We start from the raw sequence: 25,456 nt of genomic DNA, 5'->3' as shown, positions 1-25,456 counted from the left end.
ATCCTAAGCCTGGAAATAACGTGGTGAGAGAGATGCTTTGAGATCACAGGGAGCCAGTGAAGAGGCCACTGCGGTAATCCAGGCGAGAACGTGGTGGATGTAAGTACATCCTGCATCAGCATGGACAGAGGAAAGAGAACAGAAAGAGGACAGGACCATGAGGACTGGACCCAACTCAGTGAATGGGGTGAAAGAAGCAGTGAGCAGCACCGGGTGTGTCAGGAAAGCCCGAGAGAGAGGCCACAGCCAGAATGTCACAGCTGGTCACTCTCCAAGGAAGGTGGAAAACCCTTTCAAAGTGTTTTCTCTTTACAAAGGGAAGGAGCGAAAAGGGCTGGAGAAGCCTCCTGAGAGAAGGTCAGAGCCCAAACCAGCAAGCTGTTTAGGTTACATTACCCAAAGCCCCCTCAGCTCCCAATTGAGAGAGGGTTGGCAACACTCCAAGGGGGAAACTGGAAGAACCAGCACATGTACCCTACAAGAGTGGCCTGGGGACATAAGTATTATCTTCCTATTCTGTGTCCCGGCCAACCCTGACAAGAAGTACGGCATTTGGTGTCAGCCCCAGAATGCCACAGCACTCATGAGGCATGGCTGCAGCATGCTGACTAGAGGCAAGAAATGTGGTCTAGCCAGAAAATTGAGACGTAGGGTCTGAGCCCATGGCAGCATGACATTTAGCAGTGATAAGAGCAGGACCCGCCAGGGGTGGTGGCACACGCCTATAATCCCAGCACTAGGGAGGCAGAGGCAGGTGGATTGCTGTGAGTTCGAGGCCAGCCTGGTCTACAAAGCAAGCCCAGGACAGCCAAAGCTACACAGAGAAACCCTGTCTCAAAAAAAAAAAAAAAAGAAAGAAAGAAAGAAAGAAAGAAAAGAAAAGAAAGAAGGAAGGAAGGAAAAGAAAAGCAAAACAACAACAACAACAAAAGAGCAGGACCCAGGCACTGGGAGCCTGGGACCTGAGGCAAGAGCCACCTACCTGGAAGAGGCAGTGGAGGCTGGACAGTGTAGGTGTTTTGAGAGAAAGGTTTCACACTGCAGGAGAAAGGAGAGAGGCATCAGCTATTGAGAAGAGCTTCAGGGTAGCCCTGGCTATTTGGCCACTTGGTGGACTTAGCAGCCATTGGCTTCCAGCACCCTCCCCTGCCAATTCCCTCAGGTTTTGTGTTTGAGTTACAGAAGCAATACATCTATTGAGGCAATCCACCCCACATCCTGTCCTGGGCCAAGCAGATGTCTCTTTGGATATCAAGTTTTAGGTCCACCTAGGCCCTGTAAATGACACTCCAAGTGTGGACATTGCAGACTAAGCATTGTGGCGACTGGGAGCAAAGCCTTATTCCTAAAGGCAAGTTATCATGAAAAGGCGGATGTCATACCACAGCCCAGCCCCCCACAACCCATCCCCTCACCCCCCAGCCAGGCTCAGTTTCCGAAAAAGTCTGAGTTCAAGTTCAGTTCAGGGAGTGAGGTATAGGAAAGCAAACCATACTCACTCATGGGATGTCCCGGGTTGGCCTGGCAAAGCTCCTTGCCAAAACTGTGGAGGTAAAAAGGCACAGTTTCAGCATGGCTGTGGTGTGTGCATGGGCCCAGAGCCCAGAGGGAACGTGCGGAGGAAAGTCAGTAGGGAGAGCCCAGGCAGGCCTCCAGATGAGAAAGGAGGAAGAAAGGCAGCTCCAACAGTGGGAGGAAGACAAACCAGTGCCTCTGTTTAGCTGGCTGGTGCTAACAGGCAGTAGCCACACCTAGGCATGTTTCTCTGTGTTCCATGGGGGAAAGCCAGGCTCGCCAACCATGCACTTTCTCCCCTCTGTCGAGACCCACAGAGCTCTTAGCATGTCAGGCTCCGAGGTCCTAGAGCCGAGAAATCTATTCAGGGGTGCAGTGGCAGACCGTGTGCTTAAGCTTACATAAGGCACCTGGCTCCCACCTTGAACACCAAAAGGAATGAATTAATCCGAGTGTCTATATAGAATCATTTTATGCCTCATCTATTTTAATATTAAGACTCCCTGTCAAATACGATGGCAGAAAGACCTGTGGAATTCAAGACATGTCCCTTCCTCACATGTGAGAACAGTGCAAGCTGGGGGTCATCTTAAAAAGCCAGTCAGACTGTAATGGCAAGCTTGGGGAGGAGGGCCATTTCGGGAACATTCTAAAAGAGTGGCAATGTGGACACGGCTAAGAGACCGGTCGTTAGGCTGACAAAGTGAAAATCTGAGCACGGGTTTGACCCGAGACGTCAGCTCTCCACACAGAATGGGCGCTATTGGGATGCTGAGCAGGACCAGTAGGGATTGAGGATGAGTGGCGGGTATTTGAAAACACACAGTGCTACATCAAAGCCTCAGGATTCAGGTCCAGTCCTTGGACTTCTGCTTCCTCAACTATGGATAAAGCCAATTCTCATCTGGCCAGCTCATGAGAGCAGCCCCTTGCTGCTTTCTCTAAAGGCCTTATCGCTAAGGACGTCAAACGGTGGGTCTACCACCAGCAAAGTCATGGTTTAGAATGGGCCCTGGGTGGTGGGGCTCAGGAGAGAGAGAGAGAAAGCAGCATCGAGCCTGGCCCCAGTTCCCAGCTCTGCAGAAGAGGAAGTGTGAGGAAAAGCTGTGTTGGCCTCTTGCTCTGGGCTGTCCCACTTACCCCTGGGATTGCTGGGTAGCCAGGGCTCTGGGTAAGAGCCATTTTACTGTGGAAGGCTGTGGGCGAGACGATCTGGGCGGATGACATGGCAGCCATGCTCTGCAGGGCCTTGTTCTTGGCTGCCTGGTCCTAGGGAGACATAGGAAGGGAGCACCTGAGCAGGGGCCACCAGCCAGGCTCAGGGGAGGCACGGGCTGGCATTGGGCTCAGAAAAGCTGTCCAGTGGCAGCAGCCAGAGCTGGGGACCAGGCTTGAGTTTGTGAAGTACTAATGTGTCAGGTGAGTGAGCAGGTGGCTTGGCTTCTTTAATCACTTTCCTCATCTGTTTGGGAAGCATCAATCTGACTGGAGGCCATGCCTGCCTGACGCTGCCCCCAACCGCCACCCCAACGCACACCACTTCCCTCTCCTGTCCCTTTCTTGTGCTGGGGATGGAACCCTAAGCTTCAAGTGTGCTAAGCTGTGTTCTACCATTGAACCTGAAGCCCCAGTTACAATCTTTTTATTTATTTATTTATCTTAATGTGCATTGGTGTTTCGCCTGCATGTATGTCTGTATGAGGGTATCAGATCTTGGAGTTATAGACAGTTGTGAGCTGCCATATGGGTGCTGGGAATTGAACCCGGGTCCTCTGGAAGAGCAGTCAAGTGCTCTCAACCGCTGAGCCATCTCTCCAGCCCCCTAGTTACAATCTTTATCAAATGAAGGCACCGATAAATCAATATTTCACACTAAATGAGAATCTGGTAGAACCAAGTCTGCCTTGAGTGAGACAAGAGTTGAGACTGGCAGATACCTCTGCAGCTTAAAAGTCTGCAGGGCAATCCCTCAGTCCGCAGAGCAACACAGAGGCAGGATGCTGTAGAGCCTGGGGCCCCAGACCCGGAAGCCACTCAGGAGCAAGCTGGAAATAGGTGTGGCCTGGGACAGCATACTAACTTGAGAAATGCTAATGCACTTTGAGCCCTGGGAAGGTAGAGGATCAGGAGGTTCCCTCTTACAGCTTAAAAAAACTGGAAGCTCAGAGAATTTAGGCAGAGAGAACAGGGATAGCATTAAGAGAACGGTCCATGCTGTGGCTCAGAGCTGCACCCCTGAATCCATAAGTTGATAACTATTTAGATGTGTGTATAATCTCAGTTACTTGGGAGGCTGAACAGGGGACCCAAGTGGTGATTATTCAGCGATGGGACCTTTGGGAGGTCACTGAGCAAAGTCACAAGGGTGAGTCCCCATGATGGCATTAGTGGTCTACAAAGAGGGACAACGGCTGGTACAAGCTCTCTCTCCAGCTTGAGTGCAGGAAGAAGGCCTCACAGATGTTGAATAGATACTGCAGCCATGTTCTCAGGCCATGAGCCACATATACATCTCTTCTCTCTCTTTGTTTAATGTATTAATTATTTATTCTATGTGTATGAGTGTTTTGCCTGCATCTGTGCATGTGCAGTATGTACATGCCTGGTGCCTGCGGAAACCAGAAGAGGGTGTCAGATACCCTGGAACTAGTTACAGATGATTGTAAGCTACTATGTAGGCGCTGGAAGCTGAGCCCAGGTCCCCTGCAGGAGCAGCCAGTGCTCTCAATCACCAATCCAATGCTCCGGTCCCATAATCGTTAAGCCTTCCTCTCTTTTCCTTTTCTTTCTGTGCTAGTGCTCGAGCCTAGGGCCTTGCACATGCTAGCAACCACTCTACTGATGCAGCAGCTATTCTATCCATGACCCCTACCCAGTTTTTTTCATGACGCTGAGTCTTGAACCTGGGGACTCACACATACTACAGACACACTCTACCACTGAACTATACCATCAGTTTCTTTTTGTTTAAAATTTTGGGACTGGGTCTCACTAGAGTGCCCATGCTGGTCTTGAACTTGGGTCCTCCTGTTTCAGCCTCCCAAGTAACTGAGAGAGTACACATGTACCGTCATGCCCAGTTCCCGCGCCCCCTCCTCTCTTTTTTTGCTGGGTTTTCAAGACAGGGTTTCTCTGTGTAGCCTTGGCTGACCTGAAACTCACTCTGTAGACGAGGGCTAGCCTCGAAAAACTCAGAGATCCACCTGCCTCTGCCTCCCGAGTGCTGGGATTAAAGGCGTGCATCACCATGCCAGGCTCAGTTCCCCTCTCTTTAAAGACAGAGTCGGAAAATAAAATAAAATAAAATAAAATAAAACTAAATAAAAACAGAGTCAGCCTATGTTGTCTAGGCTGTTCTCAAATGCCTAGGCCCTAGTGATCTTTCTGCCTCAGCCTCCTGATAAGACTGTAGGCACATACACTCATACCTAGCTTTATGCTTTATAGTTACCCTGTGTGAGGAATTTTTTTATTGTCACAGAAAATTGACTAAGAATTCCCGGGCAGGCCCTGCCAGCCAAGGGGACAGTGGAAATGTGTTAGGATGTAGTAGCGGCCAGCACTCACTATGGAGCACACAGAAGCTGGGCTTCTTCCTCACTCAGAGCAATGACTGGGTGAGACATTGCTGGCATCTTCACTCACTGTCCGTCTGTGGCTAAACTTGGGCCTTGGTCTTAAAGGCTGCCTCTGACAGCTTATGTCGTGTACTTCTGGGAGGAAAAGACATCCATTCTAGGGCAGCCCTCCCAGGCCTCTCCCTGAGGTGACTTGACAGGCCATATCCTCAAGGCTGCTGAGATTAACAACTGTACCCAAAGTCCAAAGAGTTCCATCCGTTCCATGCCAGCAACATGTGTCCCTTCCTGTATCCTTAATCTAAACAAATGACAGGCTCAGGAAACCACATCCTCAATGCATGAGGCAAGAGGCAGACGGAAGTGGAAAGGACATTGTTAAGGATGACATCAATGGCCAGAGTGCAGGACCAGGAGCTGTGCATCTTCCAGTGGAAGGGGACTACTGGTCACTTTGCCATTATCACCTGTTATTTTGTAGATGAGGGTACTGAATGGGGCTCATGGAGGATTCAGGACACGGCCACGAGACAGAGATGGAGTAGAACTAAGCCCAAGGATTTCCACTCACTCCACTGTCCACCCGAGAGCTTAATAACTGTGGTCCCAGGAGTCTTGAAAGTAGGACAAAGTCAGCCGGGCAGTGGTGTAGCACACCTTTGATCCTAACACTTGGGAGGCAGAGGCAGGTGGATCTCTTTGAGTTTGAGTCCAGCCTGGCCTACAAAGCAAGTCCAGGATAGTCAAGGCTACACAGTGAAGCCCTGTCTCAAAAAAACCAAAAAAAAAAAAAAAGAAAGAAAGTAGGACAAAGCCCTCAGACCAGTCTCTGGGAAGATGCAGGTACCTGACAATTTGGGTATTTTCAGAGGGTTGATTTCTGTCTTGATTCCTGAGGCCCACCAACTGCTGCCCTTGAATCTTAAGTTACAAGCAGACTCACGCTTCCTTGAAGCAAGGATGGACGGTAGAGAGGTCCCCAGGAGTTGAACATTCCCCTAAACACTCTAAACACAACACAGCTATTCTGTCCTCTGCTGTCACCTGGGATCCCGGTGTGTCAGAGGCAGACCAGAGAGGGGACATGGAGAAGAAACAGGGATTTCGGGCTGGGGGTGGTGTTCCAAGGATGGAGCCAGCAGGCCAGCTGTCCTGGGGACAAGGATGGAGGTGCTGAGCCAAATCTATAGGGTGCGGAGGACAGCTGGGCTGAGGACAGGAAGAACGGAAGTGTAAAGACAGTGGGTGTGGCTCCTTAGGGGGCAGAGAGGTCTGTGGTTCTACTGACCCAATCTGGACCTGTGCCAGATAAGCGATGAGGGACAAGCCAGGTGGTAGTGCACGCCTTTAACCTCAGCAATCGGAAGGCAGACAGAGGTGGATCTCTGTGAGTTCGAGGCCAGCCTGTTCTGTGGAGTGAGTTCCCGGACAGCCAAGGATATACAATGAAATCCTGTCTCAAAAAGGGGGGAAAAAAATCTCCCCGATGGAGAGTAGCTCACTCCTACTGCTCACCATAAGGCCCTGGGTCCAGAGTCCTGAAAGATTGTCTTCCTGAGGTGACCTTACATGGACAGAGATTTAGAGAGGAGATGGAACTGTTCATCTCAGAGAACACAGAGGGGACAGAAATGCTGTGCCTGGGCCCTCCTACACTAAAATCCCAGGTAGGGCCCAGCCGGAGAATGTCATCCATAAACATGGCTCTACAGGGATACCACAAGCTAGGCCCCAACTGTCCTTAACAGCAAGAAGCACATCGGCTCAACACAGTGAAAGCCCTCGAACCCACAGGGCTGCCTTTCCCAGCTGGAAAAAAGAGCTGCAACTTCTGGGATGCCCCACTTCACCCCAAGTCCCGGGATTCTCCCTCTGCTAACAGTTTCCCTTACCTTGAGTTTGGCCTGGATCTCCCTAGCTTTCCGACGGGCAAGCACCTGGATGTGGCTGGAGACCTGTTACAGAAAGAGAGAATTCCTGTCCTCACCTCCTAGGCAGCTAATGTATGCATCCCCAACCCTTAGTCCTCCATGGCTTTCTGCCTCCACTTGTGAACGACTGACTATGTGAGGAGCCGGTCGACGTGGGGCACTCACTCCTGCCCGCCCCAGGTCACCTTGAGTCTGCTTGAGTCTGGCAGTACTTCACGAGGGCAAGAGCGGTGTCAATGATTTGCTTGACCCCTCAACCCAGCACCCTGGAGAGGGGGGGTTTGGCTCTCTAGTAAAGGGAAGGACCAGGGAACCCAGAGATGCGGGTGCCGCTCCCACCCCCTTGGGGAGACCTCTCTGGACTCACCTGTTTCCTTGTGCGCGTCTTCCCTGTCCGGAGCTTGATGTAGCGTGCAATCAGCTCATTCCGACCTGCAGGCAAACCCCACAACCTCTCGGTGAGGAGAGCTGGAGGGCGGCCGCCTCACTCTGCCCACCTTGGGTGGGGACTTAGAATAAGGGCTCTGTGAGTTCCCTCCTGCCCGCCTCTGGGGGGGGGGGGAGCACAGGGATATTCCGGTAATGGGAGGGGATTACATCCTCACTAGACAGACTGAGGACTTGGCAGTAGTAGAGTCAGGACACACGGGCCGTTGCCACTCAGCCTGAGCTTCTCATCCCACAGCGGCTGTTCCAAGCCTTGGCCCCTCCCAAGGGGAGGACCTGACCCTTGCCCTGCGAGGGAGGACCTTAAAGATGGTTGGTGAGCAACAGGGGGCATGATGCTGGGACTCTACTAGCTGCCAGGGAGGAGGTCTGCCTCCTCATACAGAGAGAGCAGCTGGGAGAAACAGCTCAGTGGGAGGGGATCTGCATCAGGCAAGTACCCTTTATTGCCAACACGCTAGGTTTTCCTACAGCGCTGGGAATCAAGCCTAGCGTTGTGCATGCTGGGTAAGCGCTCTATACCTACGCTACATCCTCAGCCCGTTTCTGCAGTTGTTATTTTGCTGCATGTGTGGTTTTTGGTTTTTGTGTGGAAAGATATTGCTATCTAGCCCTGGCTGGCTCGGGACATGTGTTCGTCCTTGTCCTTGATGCGCCTCCTTCCTCCGTCAGCTCAGCAAGACTCTCAGTATCCAGGTGAGGGGCACATATCCACGCAATGGAGCAGGTGTGCTTGCAAACGAGGAGCTGAGTTCAGGCTTGGTGAGCAGGTGGGCCTCGGTGGGACCTTGGCCGTTGGGCAGCATTAAGCCAAAGAACAAGAGCATCAGTGATGGAGGGGGAAGGCTGAAGTACTGGAAGCCATTGCCTCTCTGCTCTACACCAGGCCAGAGGGCATGGCAGAGGCCCGCCCTGTCAGCTGAGGCTGGATTGACTATGTGAGGGAGCGGGTTACAGGGGCAGGTAAGGCGAGCCGGCCGCCTGCCACCTGGGCTGTAACTAGAGAGCTTGGCCTGAGCCAGGCTGGCCCCTAAACTGACCTTTCCCCACTGCCAAGTCCAAAATTAAGAGTCCTCAACGGCCGGAAAGATGTGCTGGCCTGAGAGTGCTGGCTTGTCTCTGTCCGAGGAAGGAAGGGGTGGAGAGCCGGACTCCCAGGCACTCTGTGAGCCAGTGTGCACCTAAAACTGTGAGACACCTGAAAGATGTCTCCTCACAAAGCCCTCCGGGAAAACATTTCAAAGGGGGTTTTGGCAGTCTGACCAACGTCCAACAGTCCTACACTGTGTCAGTTAACGGGGACTATGCTACAGCTATAAAATAAGGCCTAAGCCGGTGGCTGGTTACAGAAAAAGCACTGTAGAATTGGGAGTTTAGGGAGCTGGCCTTGAACCTCCAGTACCACCAAGGAGCTTTGGGACCACAGCAAGTCCACGGACCTCCACTCAGCCACCTTCTCATCTAGTTCTATTCGGTTCTCCAAAGTCTTTCTTCTATATTTGACCACACGCATTTTTACTGACTCAAGATGCTAAGCTTAGTGCTCCCTTCGGCAGCGCATATACTAAAATTGGAATGATACAGAGATTAGCATAGCCCCTGAGCAAGAATGACATGCAAATTCGTGAAGCATTCCATATTTAAAAAAAAAAAAAGCTAGACAGTGGTGGCGCACGCCTTTAATCCAACAACACTCAGGAGGAAGAGACAGTGGATCTCTGTGAGTTCGAGGCCAGCCTGGTCTACAAAGTGAGTCTAGGACAGCCAAGGCTACACAGAGAAACCCTGTCTCAAAAAAACAAAACAAAACAAAACAAAACAAAAAAGGATGCTAAGTGTGATTCTGGCTCAGTGAGAACTCTGGTCAGGCATGGTGGTCCATACCTGTCACCACGGCACTTAGGAGCCCGAGGCGGGAAGATTGCTGCAAGTTTGAATCCAACCTGGGGTACAGAGTAAAATGTCTTTTTTTAAAAAGCTGGGTGAGGGGCAGGAGAACTAGCTCAGTCAGTCTCCTCCTCAGGAAAGGAGAATACATTCTTAGACTAAAGAAGTGATCAGAGTTCAGAGGCCAATTCAAGGTGGAGACACAGTGCCAAGTCCCAGCATGAGTGGCAGGGTAGCCGGAGCTGGGGAAGACAGGACGCTTAGTCTAGTTGACTATTGTAAGGAAACTCCACGACCAAAGCAACTTCAGAAAGAGAAGAATTTATTTGGCTTACATTTCCAGACCACGCTACATCATCAAAGGGAAGTCATGACAGGAAGTTAAACAGAACAGGAACCTGGAGGCAGGAGCTGATGCAGAGGCCAGGGTGGCGTACTGCTTACTGGCCTGCTCAGCTCCCTTCCTTACAGAACCCAGGACCACCAGCCCAGCTGCGACCTAACCCACGATGGGCCGGGCCTCACCTTCATCACTAGTTAAGAAAATGCCAAGCTGGGCGTTGGTGGCACATGTCTTTAATCCCAGCACTCAGGAGGCAGAGCCAGGTAGATCTCTGGGTGTTCGAGGCCAGCCTGATCTACAAAGAGAGTCCAGGAGAAAGCCTGTCTCGAAAAACCAAAAAACAAAACAGAAAGAAAGGAAGGAAGGAAGGAAAAAAGAAAGAAAGGAAGAAAATGCCCTACAGGCCTGCCTACAGTCCATCTTAAGGAGACATTTCCTCAATTGAGGCTTCTTCCTCCTTGATGACTAGCTTGTGTCAAGTTCACGTAAAACTAGCAAGCACAGCAGGGGATGGTGGAAATCTCAGGAGGTGGTCCTTGGGCCTCTGTCTGTTAGATTCACAGTACCCCAGAAGAGAAGACTACACACCTGCTTCAGTCTGCTCTCACTCCTGTCTGCACCTCCAAACCTGGGAATGGGGGTGTATGCCTGTGGCCCAGGACTTGGGAAGCTGACTCAGGGGGATCAGGAATTACAGGGCAGCCTGAGCTACATAATGAGACCATGTTTCAAAACAAACATGTGACCATCTCTGCTCTCTGGCACCAGATAAATGAAATCAGTGCACGAATGAAGCAATGGCTGGACCTATCAGTTCCACTTTCAAAAGAGTCCCCGAATTAGGCTCCTCCCCACCTCAGCTCTGTGGCCCCAGCTACCATGCTCTGGCCTGGGTTACAACCCACCTCCACCTGGTTCCTGCTTCAGGCTATGCTCAGCCCAGCAGCTGACATGTGTACAAAAGGCCAAAAGGCACTGCCCTGACTTTGCATCCTCCTCAGATACCAGGGGCTGGACACCAGCTTAAGAAACACAAGAGACATAATTTCTTTGTTTCTTCTCTCTCTCTCTCCCCCACCCCACCCCCGCCCCATTTTTTCTTTTTTTTTTTTTGTTTTTGTTTTTGTTTTGTTTTTTGTTTTTTCGACACACAGTTTCTCTGTGTAACAGCTCTAACTGTCCTGGAACTCCATCTGTTGTCCGGGATGGCCTCGAACTCATGGAGATCTGCATGACTCCACCTCCCAAGTGCTGGGATTAAAGGCAGGCGTCATCACCGCCCAGTTCTCTCTTTTTCATGAGATAGGATTTCTCTGTGTAGCCTCGGCTGTCCTGGACTCACTTTGTAGAGCAGGCTGCTTATGTCTCCTAAGTGCTGGGATTACAGGCGAGGCGAGGGGAAGGGTAGAGAGAGCTGGAGACAGCAGCAGAGCTCTTACCTAGTGTAGTACACAAGGAACCTGAAACACACACACACACACACACACACACACACACACACACAAAGTTCAAGTCCCCCAAATGGCCTAGAAGCACCCAAAGGATCTGTCCACCCTCATAACCAGTTCAGTTACTTCTCTGGATGTCATGTATCTGTCACTCTGAGCCACTTCCTGGAATGTTCTGGTCCACTTGCCCACTAAGCTTTGTCCTTGCTGTCCTTCCACTAGGAAACCTCACCTTCTCCATGTTCCTGGCAGTGTCTGGAATGGCCTTATGGCCTGGGTGGAGATCCATGCTGCCATGGTCTTGTGACATCTTCCCTGACCATGATGTGAGGAGCAAGAATCACCCTCCCTGCCAGCACACTTACTGTCATCCTTGCTTTCCTCCCTGCACCACGTGATCTACTGATACTCTGAGAACTGTCTTTTCCCAAAAGAGCACACCCTGAGGATGGGGTGCTTGCTATTTGTCTAGATCAGATACCTAGAAAACTCCCTAAAGGGTTGAAGAGATGGTTCAGTGGATAAAACATTTGTGTGAGAGGACTGGAGATCAGGTCCCCAGAAACATGGAACTTCCAGGCAAGCTTGGCAGCTTGGAAGGTGGACCAGGGCACCCCTGAAGCAAGCTGGATAGCAGTGACCTCAGTGAACAAGGTAGAGCGATCAGTGAAGACTCCCAATACCAACACACAGACAGACGGACAGACAGACATGCATACCGTACATACATAAAAAGAGAAAAATGCCTGTACATTGTAGGCTCTCAATAAATATCTTTCAGCTTAAAAAGCAATAAAGGGTCAGGCGTGGTGGCACACACCTTTAATCTCAGCGTTTGGGAGGCAGAGGTAGGTGGATTGCTGTGGGTTCCAAGCCAGCATGGTCTACAAAGTGAGTCCAGGGCAGCCAAGGCTACACAGAGAAACTCTGTCTCGAAAAACCAAAAAAAAAAAAACCAAAAAAAAAAAAAAAAAAAAAAAAGAAAGAAAGAAAGAAAAGAAAAGGAAATGATCAATAAGGCAACTGAACCGGTTTAGCCTTTAGAGATAAACAGGGGAGCTACATGAACTTAGGCAATGCCTTCCAATTAGTCTGAATTCCCAAGATGCATTTCATCTTACACTCAATTGAGCTTTCTCTATACATAAGCCATGGGAATTCTGTGGAGCCAAAGGCACTTAAAACACACAAGACTCTCTTTGGGAAAAAGAATGAAAAGGTGAAAAATATAAACACAAAATTAGGTTTGAAAACTCTTGGCTAGGGGTGTGTCTCAGTGTTAGAGCACTTGGCTAGCAGGCACAGGCCTGGCTTCCTCTGTCAATACTGAGAAAAACAACTGATCTCTTACACAGTGATGGACGCTTGCTATTGTGATGGCGGCGATGGCTTTACAGGTGGCTACATCTGCCAAAACTTATCACCATGTCTGCCTTAAGTATGTGTCATTGACATTGTAGTAAGCTGCCTTAAAGATTAAGTTTAGGGACCCAGGAGATGCCATGCAAGAAAGCCTGATGACCTGAGTTTGATTCTCAGAACCCAAGATGGAAGGACTCTCAAAAATTGTCCTCTGTGCCAGATGATGGTGGTACATGCCTTTAATCCTAGCACTTGAGAGGCAGAGGCAGGCAGACCTCGGGCTTCAAGGCCAGCCTGGTCTAGATCACACAGGAAGCCCTGTGTTCAACCCCACACCAGCATTGCAGAAACCAGCTGCAGTGGAACGTGGCTAGAGTTCTAACACTTTGGAGGTGGAGGCAGCAGTGGGATCGGAAGTTGAAGGTTCTCAGGATCTCCAGATAGCTAAGCAGGTAACCATGTGCCTTGTAGTCTAACAACGAGAGAGTGGTCGCTGGATGGAAGCCTTGTAAAGGTGAAAGGAAAAACCCAACTCTACTCACTTGTGTTCTGACTCCCACATGCGTGTTGTAGCATACGTGTGCCTAGATACACACATACCAACCAACAATCAATCAATTACACAATTAACTAAAGTGGCTAGGCAGGTAAAGGTGCTAAGCTATGAAGACAGAAGACCTGATTTTGATTCCCAGAATCCACTGGTGGAGAAGGAGTTGTCCTTTGACCTCAATATGCACACTGTGGCATGTCCATACCCACCCACATACATCCACACAAATAAATACATTTAATTTAATTTAAAAAATAATTTAAATAACTTTTCCATTGTAGTTCAAAGTCATCCTCAAGTACATATCAAGGCCAGCCTGTGCTGTGAGGAATTAAACCTACGGTGTGGCAGGTGCACATGCAAGCAGGGAATCCTGGAGCGTCAGCTCATAAATTCAGAGTAAGCCCACTACTCCCTACAACTGTCAGGTCGCTCTACCTATTTGTCAAATAACAGAACAAGGGAGGGGGGGCAGGGCGGGGGAATCTCATTCAGACCATCCATCAACAGATCTAGGAGTGATGACTGCCCAGGCCATTTGTTGGCCCAGAGAGGATGACTGGAAATGCCTCTGACAGAACAGGCCACCACCACACAAGCTGGCTGAGACCCCTCCTCCAAGCCCAGGCGAGCACTCAAGTGCAAAAGGCCACTGTGGTCTCAGCCTCCTGAGTGCTGGTATGACAAGTGTGTTACCACCCCAGGGTAGTCAGGACTATAAAACAAGACCCTAGCTCTGCAATGGTGACGCACACCTTTAATCCCAGCACTTGGGAGGCAGAGGCAGGCAGATCTCTGTGAGTTCGAGGCCAGCCTGGTCTACAAAGTGAATCCAGGACAGCCAAGGCTACACAGAGAAACCCTGTCTCAAACAAACAAACAAACACCCAAACCTAACAAACAAAAATATCGTAACCGAGCAGTGATGGCACATGCCATTAGTCCCAGAACCTGGGGGCAGAGGCTATACAAGAAAAACCACCACCACCACCAACAACAAACCTTGTCTCAAAAAACAAACAAACAAAACAAAATACAAAAGGAAGAAAAACAAGCAAACAAGACCCTAATTCAATAATGGGGGGTGGGGGGTGGGGAGAAAGACTCTCAGCAATGTTGAGGTCCACACCTTGCTGTGAAATGGGTCTGGAAAACTCCTTCCTACCCAGTGGCAACTCTGAACCGCTGGCCATCACCTCCACATTCCCTGGCCTCCGGCAGTTCAAATTCTTCCATCTCTCCTGTGAGCTGCCATTTTAAATTCCATAGCTAAGAGTTCATCACACAGCGTCCAGCCCTCTCAGTTTGCTCTTTGGCTCTGCGTGCTGCCCACAACTTTGCCTTCTCCTGTCTCCCTGCTGTGGTCCTCTGGCCATCACTCCATCACCCTCCTACCACAGGGGATGCTGGCAGGGGGTGGGGGTGAATGCCCCAGTGTAGAAGTGGAGTTTCTGAGGGTGTTTGGAGCCAAGAGAAACAAGCAGTTCCCCTCCTGCCACATGGGGAAGGTCACTGCAGCCACACACCGCCTCCAGGCCGGTTGTTATACAATTCAAACCAACATACACAGAGGAGTCATTAGCTGTGTCTTCCCTGTCACTCCAGCAGGGCTATCAGTAGTAACCAGATACCCGGCCATATCAGTAAAAGGATTTATACAAATACAAATGTGGAAGTCACAGCTGTATTTGCACCCCCACGTTATAGCCTCTCGCTGCTCTATGCAGCTGGCGCCGTAACATCCATGCTACAGATGGGAAGGCTTTAAGTTATTCAAGATCACTGCACGACAAGTGGATGACAAGTGGATTTATACAGACTGGCCTCGACCCTCTTTTCTGTCTCCTTCCTTGTTTGTTTAAAGGGTTATTTATTTATAGATTTATTTAGGGGCAGAGAGATGGTCAGCTGGGTCAAGCTACTTGTGACCAAGCCTGACAGCCTGAGTTCAAGGCCCAGGACCCACATGGTAAGAGAGAACTGACACCCAAAAGTCGTTCTCTCACTATAGCACATGTATGCACACAAACGGTAAATGTTTGAGATTTATTTATGTGTGTGTGTGTGTGTGTGTGTGTGTGTGTGTGTATGTGCGCGAGCGCGCTGTGTATGCAGGATGCGTGCAGAGGCCAGAAGAGAGTGTCTGTATCCTTCCATCTTGTTCTCCACCCATTCCTTTGAGGCAGAGTCTCTCCCTGAACACAGTGCTTATGTTTTCTTGGCTGCGCTGGAAGTCAAGGAGCGCTCTCCTCCCCCAAGAACCTTGCCTCTGCCAACCCCTTCAGAGCCAGTTTTACAGACATATGTGGAACCCATGGTATTGTAGGAATGTTGGGATCCAAACTCCGGTCCTCAGATTGTGGAGCAAGTGCTCTTAACTGTTGAGCCCACTCAGCCCTTTTGTTTTGTGTCTTTTGTTGTTCATTTTGTGTATTTTGAGACAGGATCTTACTATATAGGGTGGCAGGCTGGGAGTTCACTACATAATCTATGTAGTCTATATAAACAAGCTAGTCTCAGACTCACAGCGATCCCCCTGCTTCTGCCTTCTGAGTGCTGGGATTAAAGGTGTGAGCCACCACGCCTGACAAGGAGGCCACTCCTTAACAGACATACTGTAACTTTGACTCAACATAACCATGTCTCTTAGAAGCAGGGGCTCACCCTGCTGGTCCAAAAAAGAGACTGAAGCCCAGGATGGAGAGAAATGCTTCAGTCACAGCCACGTGGCTTGTTTGTGGGCCAGGCACTGGGAGAAAAATGTTCTCTAGGGCTGTGACTATTCATCACGGTGACACAACGGCTGGCTTTCCTTGTGGAAGCCCTCTCCTGAGTGGATTTGCTTGGCAAGGATCCGTTCTGCTGCTCCACTTTCGGTGGGTCATCCTGATTTCCTGAGTGTCAACACAAAGCAAGACCTTGGCTTCCCCAAGACCTAAGGATGGACCACAGCCTTAACCCTCACAGACAGTGGTATCTGGCGCTCACTCAGGGAAATATTCCACGGATAATGAAGAGTGGGGAGTCAGGGAGAGGGTAGGAATATTGTCTTGGAGAGAGCATTCCTACCATGCATCAAGTTCATAAAAAAGGAGCCTTGGTGGGAAGAAACCTTCACAAACAGCAGGAGTGGTGGAGCACACTGATGATCTCATCACTGAGGCAGGAGGATTTTTAGTGGGAAGCCAGTCTTGACTATAGACCAAGTTCAAGGCTAGCCTAGGCTATATAGTGGTATGTCTCAAAATGCAAAAAAGGGAGCTGGATGGTGGTAGTACATGCCTTTAATCCCAGCACTCGGGAAGCAGAGGCAGGTGGATAGCTGTGGGTTTAAGACCAGCCTGGTCTACAGAGCAAGTCCAGGACAGCCAAGGCTACACAGAGAAAGCCTGTCTTGAAAACAAACAACAACAACAACAAAGTAAAAAGGGAGGAAGTGGACATGGAAGGAAGGAGACACATGTCCCTGTACCAACCGTGCCACCAGCTGTGTAGCTGCAAGCCTCACCCCTCAGCAGTTGAGCTCACAAGACATGGGAACAGGAGCCTACCCTGGCCTTCACAGGAGATCCTGAGCAGCTGGACATTGCAATGTGGCAGGTGGTCTTGGCCCCACCCCCGGAGAGGACCTGGGAGGGGCTGGGAAGGGCATCCCCACCAGACAAGTGGTAGACCCATCTGTCAGAGAACATGTGTCCAACAGCTAGCACGCACAGCTCCGACCCATGGCCCACCGTGAGAAGGGCTGCCAAAAGAGAAGGGAATGCCTTGGCTGGACCATGAGCTGAGGGCGGGAGTTGCCTCTAAGGAGGATCCACCATGGTCTTCTCTTTTTATTTATTTTATTTTAATTAATTAATTTATTTATTTATTTTTGTTTTTTTTTTTTGAGATAGAGTTTCTTTGTGTAGCCTTGGCTGTCCTAGACTCACTTTGTAGACCAAGCTGGCCTTGAACTCACAGCGATCCACCTGCCTCTGCCTCCGGTGCTGGGATTAAAGGTGTGTGCCGCAGCCACCACCGCCTGGCCACCATGGCCTTCTCATGACCCTTCTACTTCCTACAAACCCACCAGCCAGCCTAGGCCTAGCCCTAAACACAACTCCACTTAGACTTGCTGTCCCACCTGCAAAATCCCACCTGGACCAGTCACTTCTGCATCTCATTTCCTGAGGCAGAGCAGTCTCCTGCCTCAACAGTCCTCCCACTACACCATAAAAAAGCATCATCATCAAGGAAGTAAAAGACTAGCTGCTTAGTGGGAGACCAGGGCAGCCGGCCATCTTCCTCAGACTGTCAGGTCCTGCTCTAAGTAACGCTGCTCTTTAAAAAAAAAAAAATTATACATAGTGAACGCAATGAGTTTTACAAACTGAAATGGGCTGAGAATCTGACGAGCCCACCTGAGGTCTCTCCAGAGAGCCAGTCCTTTCTCTGCGCTGTGTCCCTCTTGTAAGCTGGGTCCCAGGAAGGAGGAGCTATGCCCTAACCTGGATGGCAGAAGAGCCTCCCTGTTCAAGATCCAGTGATGGCAGACGCCAGGCAGAGGAACTTCTTTGTGAAGAGGTGACCACAGCAATGGGACTTTGAGCTACTACCCCTGTCATCCTTGAATGGGCTCCAAGACTTCTGGGGACATTTTTTGTTGGCTGGCACCCCTAAGAGTTTGCCCTGAACATGTAGATGTACCCATTCTCACCTCCACCCCCAGTGGATGGTCGGGGCCTTCATATTCCTTGGTTGAGCTCTACGCCCCAGTCCCCACTAAACACAGCTCCTTGAGAGAAAAGACTTTTGTTCTCAGGTCTAGGTTTTCTCTGCACTGTACCTCTGGTAACTATGTGTGTGTGTCACAGTTACCTCAGAGAGCATCCTGGAGCATCACTGTCACAGACGACACCTCACACCTACTCGCATGGCTACAAACAGAAACAGGAAGAATAACAAGGCTGGCAAGCATGTGGAAGAACTGGAACCTTCTGCCTCACTGGGTGGGGGTGGGTATAATAAGTGGGACATTCACTATGGGAAAACAGGTTAGTATTGATTGCCAACTTCATCTAGAGTCACTAGGAGAGGCACCCACTAGACACACCCATGAGGGATCACTTAGATTAGGTTAGGCTCAGGGCTTGCCTGGGGGACTTATCATGACTATGTTGCATTGGGAAGAAGCCTCCTGAAAGAAGGCAGCACCATTCTTGGAGTCGCTTGCATAAAAAGGAGTGAAGGAAAGCTAAGCACAGGAACTCACTCTTGGAGCTGGAGAGATAGTGGGTGAGGGGAGTGCTGCCAAGACTGACACGCTGAGCTCAGTTCCTGGGGCTCACATGGTACCGGAAGAGAACCAGCAACCATGACGTGTGCTCACCCTGACACTCACACACACACACACACACACACACACACACACACACAGAGAGAGAGAGAGAGAGAGAGAGAGAGAGAGAGAGAGAGAGAAAACACACCCATATACGCAGAATAAATAAGAGGCAGGCGAATCTGTGAGTTCGAGGCCAGCCTGGTCTACAAAGTGAGTCTAGGATAGCCAAGGCTACACAGAGAGACCCTGTCAAGAAAGAAAGAAAGAAAGAAAGAAAGAAAGAAAGAAAGACAAAAAATAATTTTTTAATTTGAAAAGTCATCATTCGTAGATGTGACGTCATCAGCCACCTCAAGCTCCTGCTGTCATGACTTGCCCCCACAGTGGGCTGTAACTTTGAACTTTCAGCCCAAATAAACTGGCTCATGTGCTTCTGTCACAGTATTGAGTCACAGCAACAGGAAAAGAAGAAAAATAATAGCAAACATTGTTGTTTGTTTGTTTGTTTTGAGAAACGTTCTCATCGTGTAGCCTTGGCTATTCTGGAACTCCATACTTACACCAGGACGACCTCAAACACACAGAGATCCGCCTGCCTCAGCGGCGTCTGGAGTGCTGGGACTAAACGTGCGCGCCACCACGCCCAGTTAAACATTGTTTTTAAAGTTAAACATAAAATCACCATAGGAGCCAGCAGTTCCTTCCACTCCTAGACTCCCAAAGGAATTGCAGAGAAGGGCTCAGACACTGACAACTAATGTTACTAGCAGTGTCACAACAGCCAAAGGGCACAAACAACAGCCCCGTGGGAGGTCTTGTGTTTCCTACAGAGGAAACCCTGGCTTCTACCCGCCATACAAAGCAAAGCAAAACAAAACCAAACCTTCACAAACAAAGAAGTAAACTTTTCATGATTATACTTTTCTGAGGCACCTAGACCAGGCCAACCCACAGAGATAGAAAGTAGGAGAGATGTTGTCACAGGCTGGGGTCCAAAGAACGAGCAGTTATTGTTGGGATGGGTACCATTTCTATTGGGGGTGGGGTGGGGGGTGGTTCTAAAAAGTTCTAGAAATAGATAGTGATTGTGGCTGCACAGAGACACAAATGTTATCAAGACGGGTGGGGACTCGCTGTCTGCCCAGTATACAAGGCTCTGGGTTCCATCCTCAGCACCATGGAAAAGTAATTTAGGGCCTGGTGAGACAAATACCTTGGTGGGTAAAGGTGTCTGCGTCTGGCCTGATGATCTGAGCTTCATCCCCTGGATCCACATGGTAGTAGAAAGACAGGGCTAACTCCTGAATGCTGTTCCCTGACCTTTATCCACACACCATGGCAAACGAGCACTCACATATACACGCACAAGCACACAAAGTATATCAATGAAGTGTAATTTAAAATAAGAATGTGTGTGTGTGTGTGTGTGTGTGTGTGTGTGTGTGTGTGTGTGTGTGTGTAAACATGTGGGTGTGTACATCCAAAGGCCGAGGAGAGACAGGAATGCTAGATGTCCCGCTCTCTCACCCTCCACCTTACTCCCATGAGGCAGAGTCTCCCAGTGAACATGGAATTAAGCTGGCAAGATCCAGCAATCCTACCTCTTCTCACCAAGCACTTGTGGCCATGTCTGGCTTTTTACAAAGATGCTTGGAATTGGAAAAAAAAGAAATAAAGGCCGGGCGTGGTGGCGCACGCCTTTAATCCTAGCACTTGGGAGGCAGAGGCAGGCGGATCACTGTGAGTTCGAGGCCAGCCTGGTCTACAAAGCGAGTCCAGGACAGCCAGGGATACACAGAGAAACCCTGTCTCAAAATAAATAAATAAATAAAAAGAAATAAACTGTGTGAATACATTTAACACCACTGAGCACTGTCCATACAGTCAATCCCCCTGCATCAGAACTAGTCATACATATTCTACAAAGGAGAGAAGCAATGATCAGCAAGGCTAAGGCTTGCTCCAGACCAAGCCTGCCGTCAGTCAAGGCAGCATGAGGAGAGAGGCGGTGTCCTAAGAGGGCTGCGTCAGAGAGGAAAGCACAAAGGATGAGGAAGCAAAGAGCAAAAGCCCAAGCATCCAGCTGTTTGGCTTTGTTTGTTTGTCAAAGTGACACAGCTACGGGTCATCTGAGAAAATGGAACTGCAGCTGGAAAAGAGATGCCTCCATCAGACTGGCCTGTGAGGTGGGGGGGGGGGGGATGATGCCACCCATGGGCAAGTGTCCTTGGGTGTATAAAAAAGCAGGATGAGCGGGGGTGGGGTGGGGGGGTGGGGGTGGGGTAGCACTCGCCACCAGCATTCAGGAGGCAGAGGCCGGCGGATTGCTGTGAGTTCGAGGCCAACCTGGTCTACAAAGTGAGTCCAGGACAGCCAAGGCTACACAGAGAAACCCTGGGGTGGGGGGAGATGAGGTAGGATGAACCAGCTATAGAATCAAGTGGATCTCTGTGAGTTCAAGGTCAGCTTGATCTATATAGTGAGTTCCAGGACAGCTAGGGCTACATAGTAAGACCTTGTCTCAACTGACCTGCACCTGCCACCACCCCCCCCCCCAAAAAAAAAAGCCTGTGAAACAAAACCGTGAACAAACCACGGAGGAGCAAGGGAATAAGTAAGCAGCATTCCTCCATGGTGCCTGTTTCAGTTCCTGCCTCCAGGCTCCTGTCTTTAGTTCCTACTATGGCTTCCCTGATAAGAGATTGTAACCTATTGGTCAAATAACCCCTTTTTTCCACCCCCACGGAGGCTTTTTATTTATGTTTTACATCTCTAAAAAAAGAATCCCAGGATTTTCCCTCCTGTGTGTTTTCGTCTTGCTTCTTCATGGTCCATGATGCCGACTGAGGTTGTCAGTACAATGAAGCCAAACTGACAGGACGGGAGCAGATTGTTCTGCCATTTTTCTAGGTCCTTAAGTTGCACATCAGATCTAGGGCTGATCACGCCACACTTGTTCAGCCTGCCTGTGAGGTTCACAACAATTTTCCCAGCTCTGGGGTCATCAATAATCTCAAATTCACCGATGTAGCCATGCTTCATCATCACAGTCAGGAAGCGGACAATGACTTTGGAGCATGGCCTGACAAGGACCTGGCGTTTGCCTCTCTTCTCGGCGTTGTTGATACTCTTGAGAACATCTGCCAGGACACTCATGTGCACCATGGTAACAGCTCAGAAAGATGGCAGAAAGAGCAAATAAACCCTTTTACTGAGTTTTTTGCCTCAGCAATGGAAAGCAAAATAGGACACCAAGGAACAGTGACTGCCATGGCACTAAGACAGCAGGGGGCTCAGGCCAGGCTCCCTACTTCTGCCCCATCCATCCCCTCACTGAAAAGTCTCAACAAGGCTTCAGCCTTGGGCTGCCAAGGTCTAGCCTGATCTTCCCCTTTAACACGTGCGCTACTCATCTCTAACCTTTTCCTGACGGTGTCTTGTCTGGATGCTCTCCTTGGCTCCCTCAAAGCCATCACGTCAAATCCTACGTGTGAGCTGGTACAGCGCTCTCTGGTTCCTTTGCCTAGAGCACAGTGGCCGCCCCCCCCAACCCCCACCCTATCAGGCTCCACTTCCTTCCAGAAAGGTCCAAGACAACCCAGCCCTCTGGTTTCCTGGCTACACCCTACATGCCTGTCTGGGTGGTTCACGTACAAAAGGTATTTCTCCTGCCTCACTCATTAGCCATAGAGTCGTCAAGAACAGAAGCCCTATTCCAGCAGGGATCAAGGAGAGGCGGACGCTTCCTAAGACTAACATAATGGCAGGCCAGGGTCACAGCAGAGAAACCAAGAGTCAGGGAATGAAATCAGGGGCAGAAAGCAAGGCTGTACGAGAGCGGCCTCCAGGTAGGCGAAGGCTGGGACCAGAAAGAACAGATGCAGAGGATCATGGGGCCAGCCTGGGTGGTAGGGGAGGAGGGCGATGGCCACTCAGTGCAGCTGCTAAGGAGAGGCAGAGGGGAAAGGACAGATGCAGACAAGAGTGAAAAGAGTAACTGTCCTCCCTATCACTGCTCCTGGGGACCTGTGGCCAGGCTAGCCAAGGGGGGTCAGAACGGGTACGCACAATACAAGAGGGAGGGTCACACAGTGACAGGGCAAAAGTGAGCAGGTTAAGCACCCCAGGCAAGGGAGCAGGTCCGGGAGAGAGGAGAGGTGTTCAAGTGGGGGTGGGGGTGGGGGTGGGGGCAAAGCCAAGAAGTATGGTGCCTCGGCTCAAAAGTTAACAGGTGTTAATCTGTGTTGCGGCTCTGCATGTCATCTGTACGTCTGCCTGGCTCTGGTCACAAGCTTCTGCTCTGGTGTACCGTGGCCTGAGCTGGTCACAGGCCTAATCCCTGTAGTCAAAACACTAAGGCCAAAGCCCCAAGTCTAGGACCTGCTGTCAGCTGACTGAGGGCCTCACTGGCTGGTCCACTTGGGACATGATTGCTCCACACAGGAAGTGTAAAGACAGGGCTCTGGGGTTGGGGGTGGGGGTGGGGTGGGGGTTGAAGATGGTTGCTGGCAGCTGAAGCCGATCTGACTAGGGGTGAGGATAGGGCACAGCAGGTCCCTAGGGAAGATGAGAGGACCGGAGGAGCACAGCCAGAACAGAGCGAGAGGAGGTCTGAGTCAGCCTCCCTGGGGGCCTGCCCCACACACTGCTGTGAGCTCAGAGCTATCTATACCTCCCAGCTGTGCTGGCTGCCCCCAAGGTGGTAAAAAGAGACCGGGATAAGCCAGTGTCTGGCTCACAGTGAAACGTCCCTTCAGGCAAGCCAGGTGAGTCATCAGATGGAGCAGGACACTCCTGTCCCCCTGCCCACAGACTGACCCACCTGACCCAAGGCCAGGCCCAGGCAGAGCCAGGAGGGACAGTTAAGGAGTCTAGAGTGAGGGGGAGGAGGGAGGCTGCAAGGCCTGCTCTGCTCACTACCTGAAGGACTTTAACCCCCACAGCCTCTCATGTAATGTAGGGAAAGAAATAGCCACGCACAGTCACTGAGCACATCTAAGCATCGGTCCTATGTACAGCCGAAGGAGATTCTGACATACACTACCACGTGAACATGACATCGAGTGAATCACACACACACACACACACACACACACACACACACACACACACACACACACAAATACATTATCCCACATAAATGAGGGACCTGCGATGGTGACTTCCACAGAGAAAGAAAAGCGGCAGCTGCCTGAGGAGCTATCTGCAAGGCATGGTGGTGCTCACCTCAATGCCGTCACTCAGAAGGCAAAGACAGGCAGGTAGATCCCCGTGAGTTCAAGGTCAGCCTGGCCTACACAATGAGTTCCAAGCCAACCAGCATGACATATGTGAGACTCTGTCAGAGAGAGACAGAGACAGGGCCAGAAAGAGAGGAAGGAAAAGGAAGAGAATAAAGGACCACTGTTTAAGGGGTACCAAGTTCTACTTTGGGATGACAAAGTTTCTGCACGGGAAGGGTGCAGTGGCTCTAACAATAGTGTGAATTACAGAACGTCACTAAACCTAAAGCAGGCAGCCAAAGACTCTGGACAACAGAGCCAGTCAAATACTTTTTTAGTGTGTTTTATTCATTTTTTTACTTAAGCACCTTGGGGGGAAAGCGCACGCGTGCGCCTGTGTGTGTGTGTGTGTGTGTGTGTGTGTGTGTGTGTGTGTGTGTGTGTGTGTGTTGCATACTGGTGCCTATGGAGGCCAGAAAATGGCTTCAGATACCCTGAGACTAGAATTACAGGCAGTTGTGAATTGCTTGGTATGGGTGCTGGGAACTGAACTCAGATCTTCTGAAAGCAAGAGCTCTTAACACTGAGCCATCTTCCAGCCTCTTACTCCTTGTGTGGCCTAGGCCGGCCTCAAACTCCTTATGTAACACAGGCTGGCCTCAGACTTTCTGATTTTCCTGGTATGGGTCACTGTGCCAGCTAGTTGTTATACCAACTTAACACATGCTAGGGTCATCTGAGAGGAGGGAACCTCAATTAGGAAAATGTCTCCATAAGGTAGGGCTGGAGGCAGGCAAGCCTGTGGGTGTAGCTTGTCTTTGCTACTTGGTGGTTTCCTCTTTTCCCCACCCTTTATTCCCCACCCCCCCCCCCCCAGTTTTACCCCCTATCACTAGAGAGGACAGAAAGGATAAAAGGGAGAAAGAGAGAGAGAGAGATTTCTGAATCTAATTTCTTTCTTTTTGAGCACGACCACTAACAAGCCGCAACCAACCCCCGCTAAATGGACCACCAACCACCAACCAGCCTCTTGGAACCCAAATATTTATATTCTCTCTCTGAAAAGTTCCCAGAATTCCCAATGTCCCACAATTGCAAAAACTATCCGCACTAGGCAAAACCACGTCTCTGCTAGCGCATGAGGCAAATCATAGTCAGCCGTTATGGATAATCCAAAGCAGCCCCACATCCCCACACCTAGGATTAAACAAAAACATTCTTATATTCCTGTGTTTTTTTTTTTTTTAAAGAAACAAAAATTCCAGAATTGTCACGACATGCAGGACATTTTCTTAATCAATAATTGACAGGAGAAGACCTAGCCCATTGTCAGTGGGGCCACCCCTAGGCTGATGGTCCTGAATTCTACAAGAAAGCAGGCTGAGCAAGCAAGCCATGGGGAGCAAGCCAGCAAGCAGCACCGATGGCCTCTGCATCAGCTCCTGCCTCAGGTTCCTGCCCTGCTTGAGTGATACAAAGTATAAGTAGAATAAACCCTTTGCACTGGGCATTGGTGACTCGTGTCTTTAATCCCAGCACTCGAGAGTCAGAAGCAGGCGGATCGCTGTGAGTTCATGGCCAGCCTGGTCTACAGTGTGAGTTCCAGAACAGCCAAGGATACACAGAGAAACTCTCTCTTGAAAAACAAACAAACCCTTTCCTCTCCAACTTGCTTTTGGTCATAGTGTTTCATCACAGGAATAGACCCCCTAAGACAGTCACCATGCTGGCTTAGTATATGCATTGTACACATTCTGGCTTCACCCCAGGACCGTCTCAGTTCCCTTTTCCTGCACTTCATCTGCTTCTTTACACAGTAATTCCTTCTCAGTATACTCAGTGTACTC

At 50.1% G+C, this 25,456-nt stretch overlaps 2 protein-coding genes across 2 annotated transcripts in view; both read right to left on the bottom strand.

Annotated features, from left to right (window-relative positions):
- TEAD4 (TEA domain transcription factor 4) overlaps positions 1-25,456 on the bottom strand; it is a gene marked incomplete at its 5' end in the record, with an annotated part of 79,833 nt that overhangs the window by 17,664 nt on the left and 36,713 nt on the right. Inside the window, 6 exons of the mRNA XM_084765296.1 lie at positions 983-1,038; positions 1,500-1,543; positions 2,656-2,784; positions 6,138-6,302; positions 6,986-7,048; positions 7,392-7,456. Coding sequence (XP_084621422.1) covers positions 983-1,038; positions 1,500-1,543; positions 2,656-2,784; positions 6,138-6,302; positions 6,986-7,048; positions 7,392-7,456 — 522 coding nt within the window. The remainder of the gene's footprint in view (positions 1-982; positions 1,039-1,499; positions 1,544-2,655; positions 2,785-6,137; positions 6,303-6,985; positions 7,049-7,391; positions 7,457-25,456) is intronic.
- On the bottom strand, positions 21,116-21,823 carry LOC311588560 (small ribosomal subunit protein uS8-like). Its single transcript, XM_084766318.1, has one exon. It carries the CDS (start codon positions 21,550-21,552, stop codon positions 21,160-21,162), a length of 393 nt encoding a protein of 130 aa, XP_084622444.1. The 5' UTR covers positions 21,553-21,823; the 3' UTR covers positions 21,116-21,159.

This window comes from Acomys minous (genome assembly GCF_964271855.1).
Source record: "Acomys minous genome assembly, chromosome: 17".
Classification (NCBI taxonomy): Eukaryota; Metazoa; Chordata; class Mammalia; order Rodentia; family Muridae; genus Acomys; species Acomys minous.
The sequence above is the reverse complement of the archived record's forward strand: the minus strand, read 5'-3'. Positions and strand labels throughout refer to the sequence as shown.

Excerpts from the sequence above, each read along its gene's own strand:
- LOC311588560 (XM_084766318.1), bottom strand. The coding sequence starts at position 21,552 with ATGGTGCACATGAGTGTCCTGGCAGATGTTCTCAAGAGTATCAACAAC.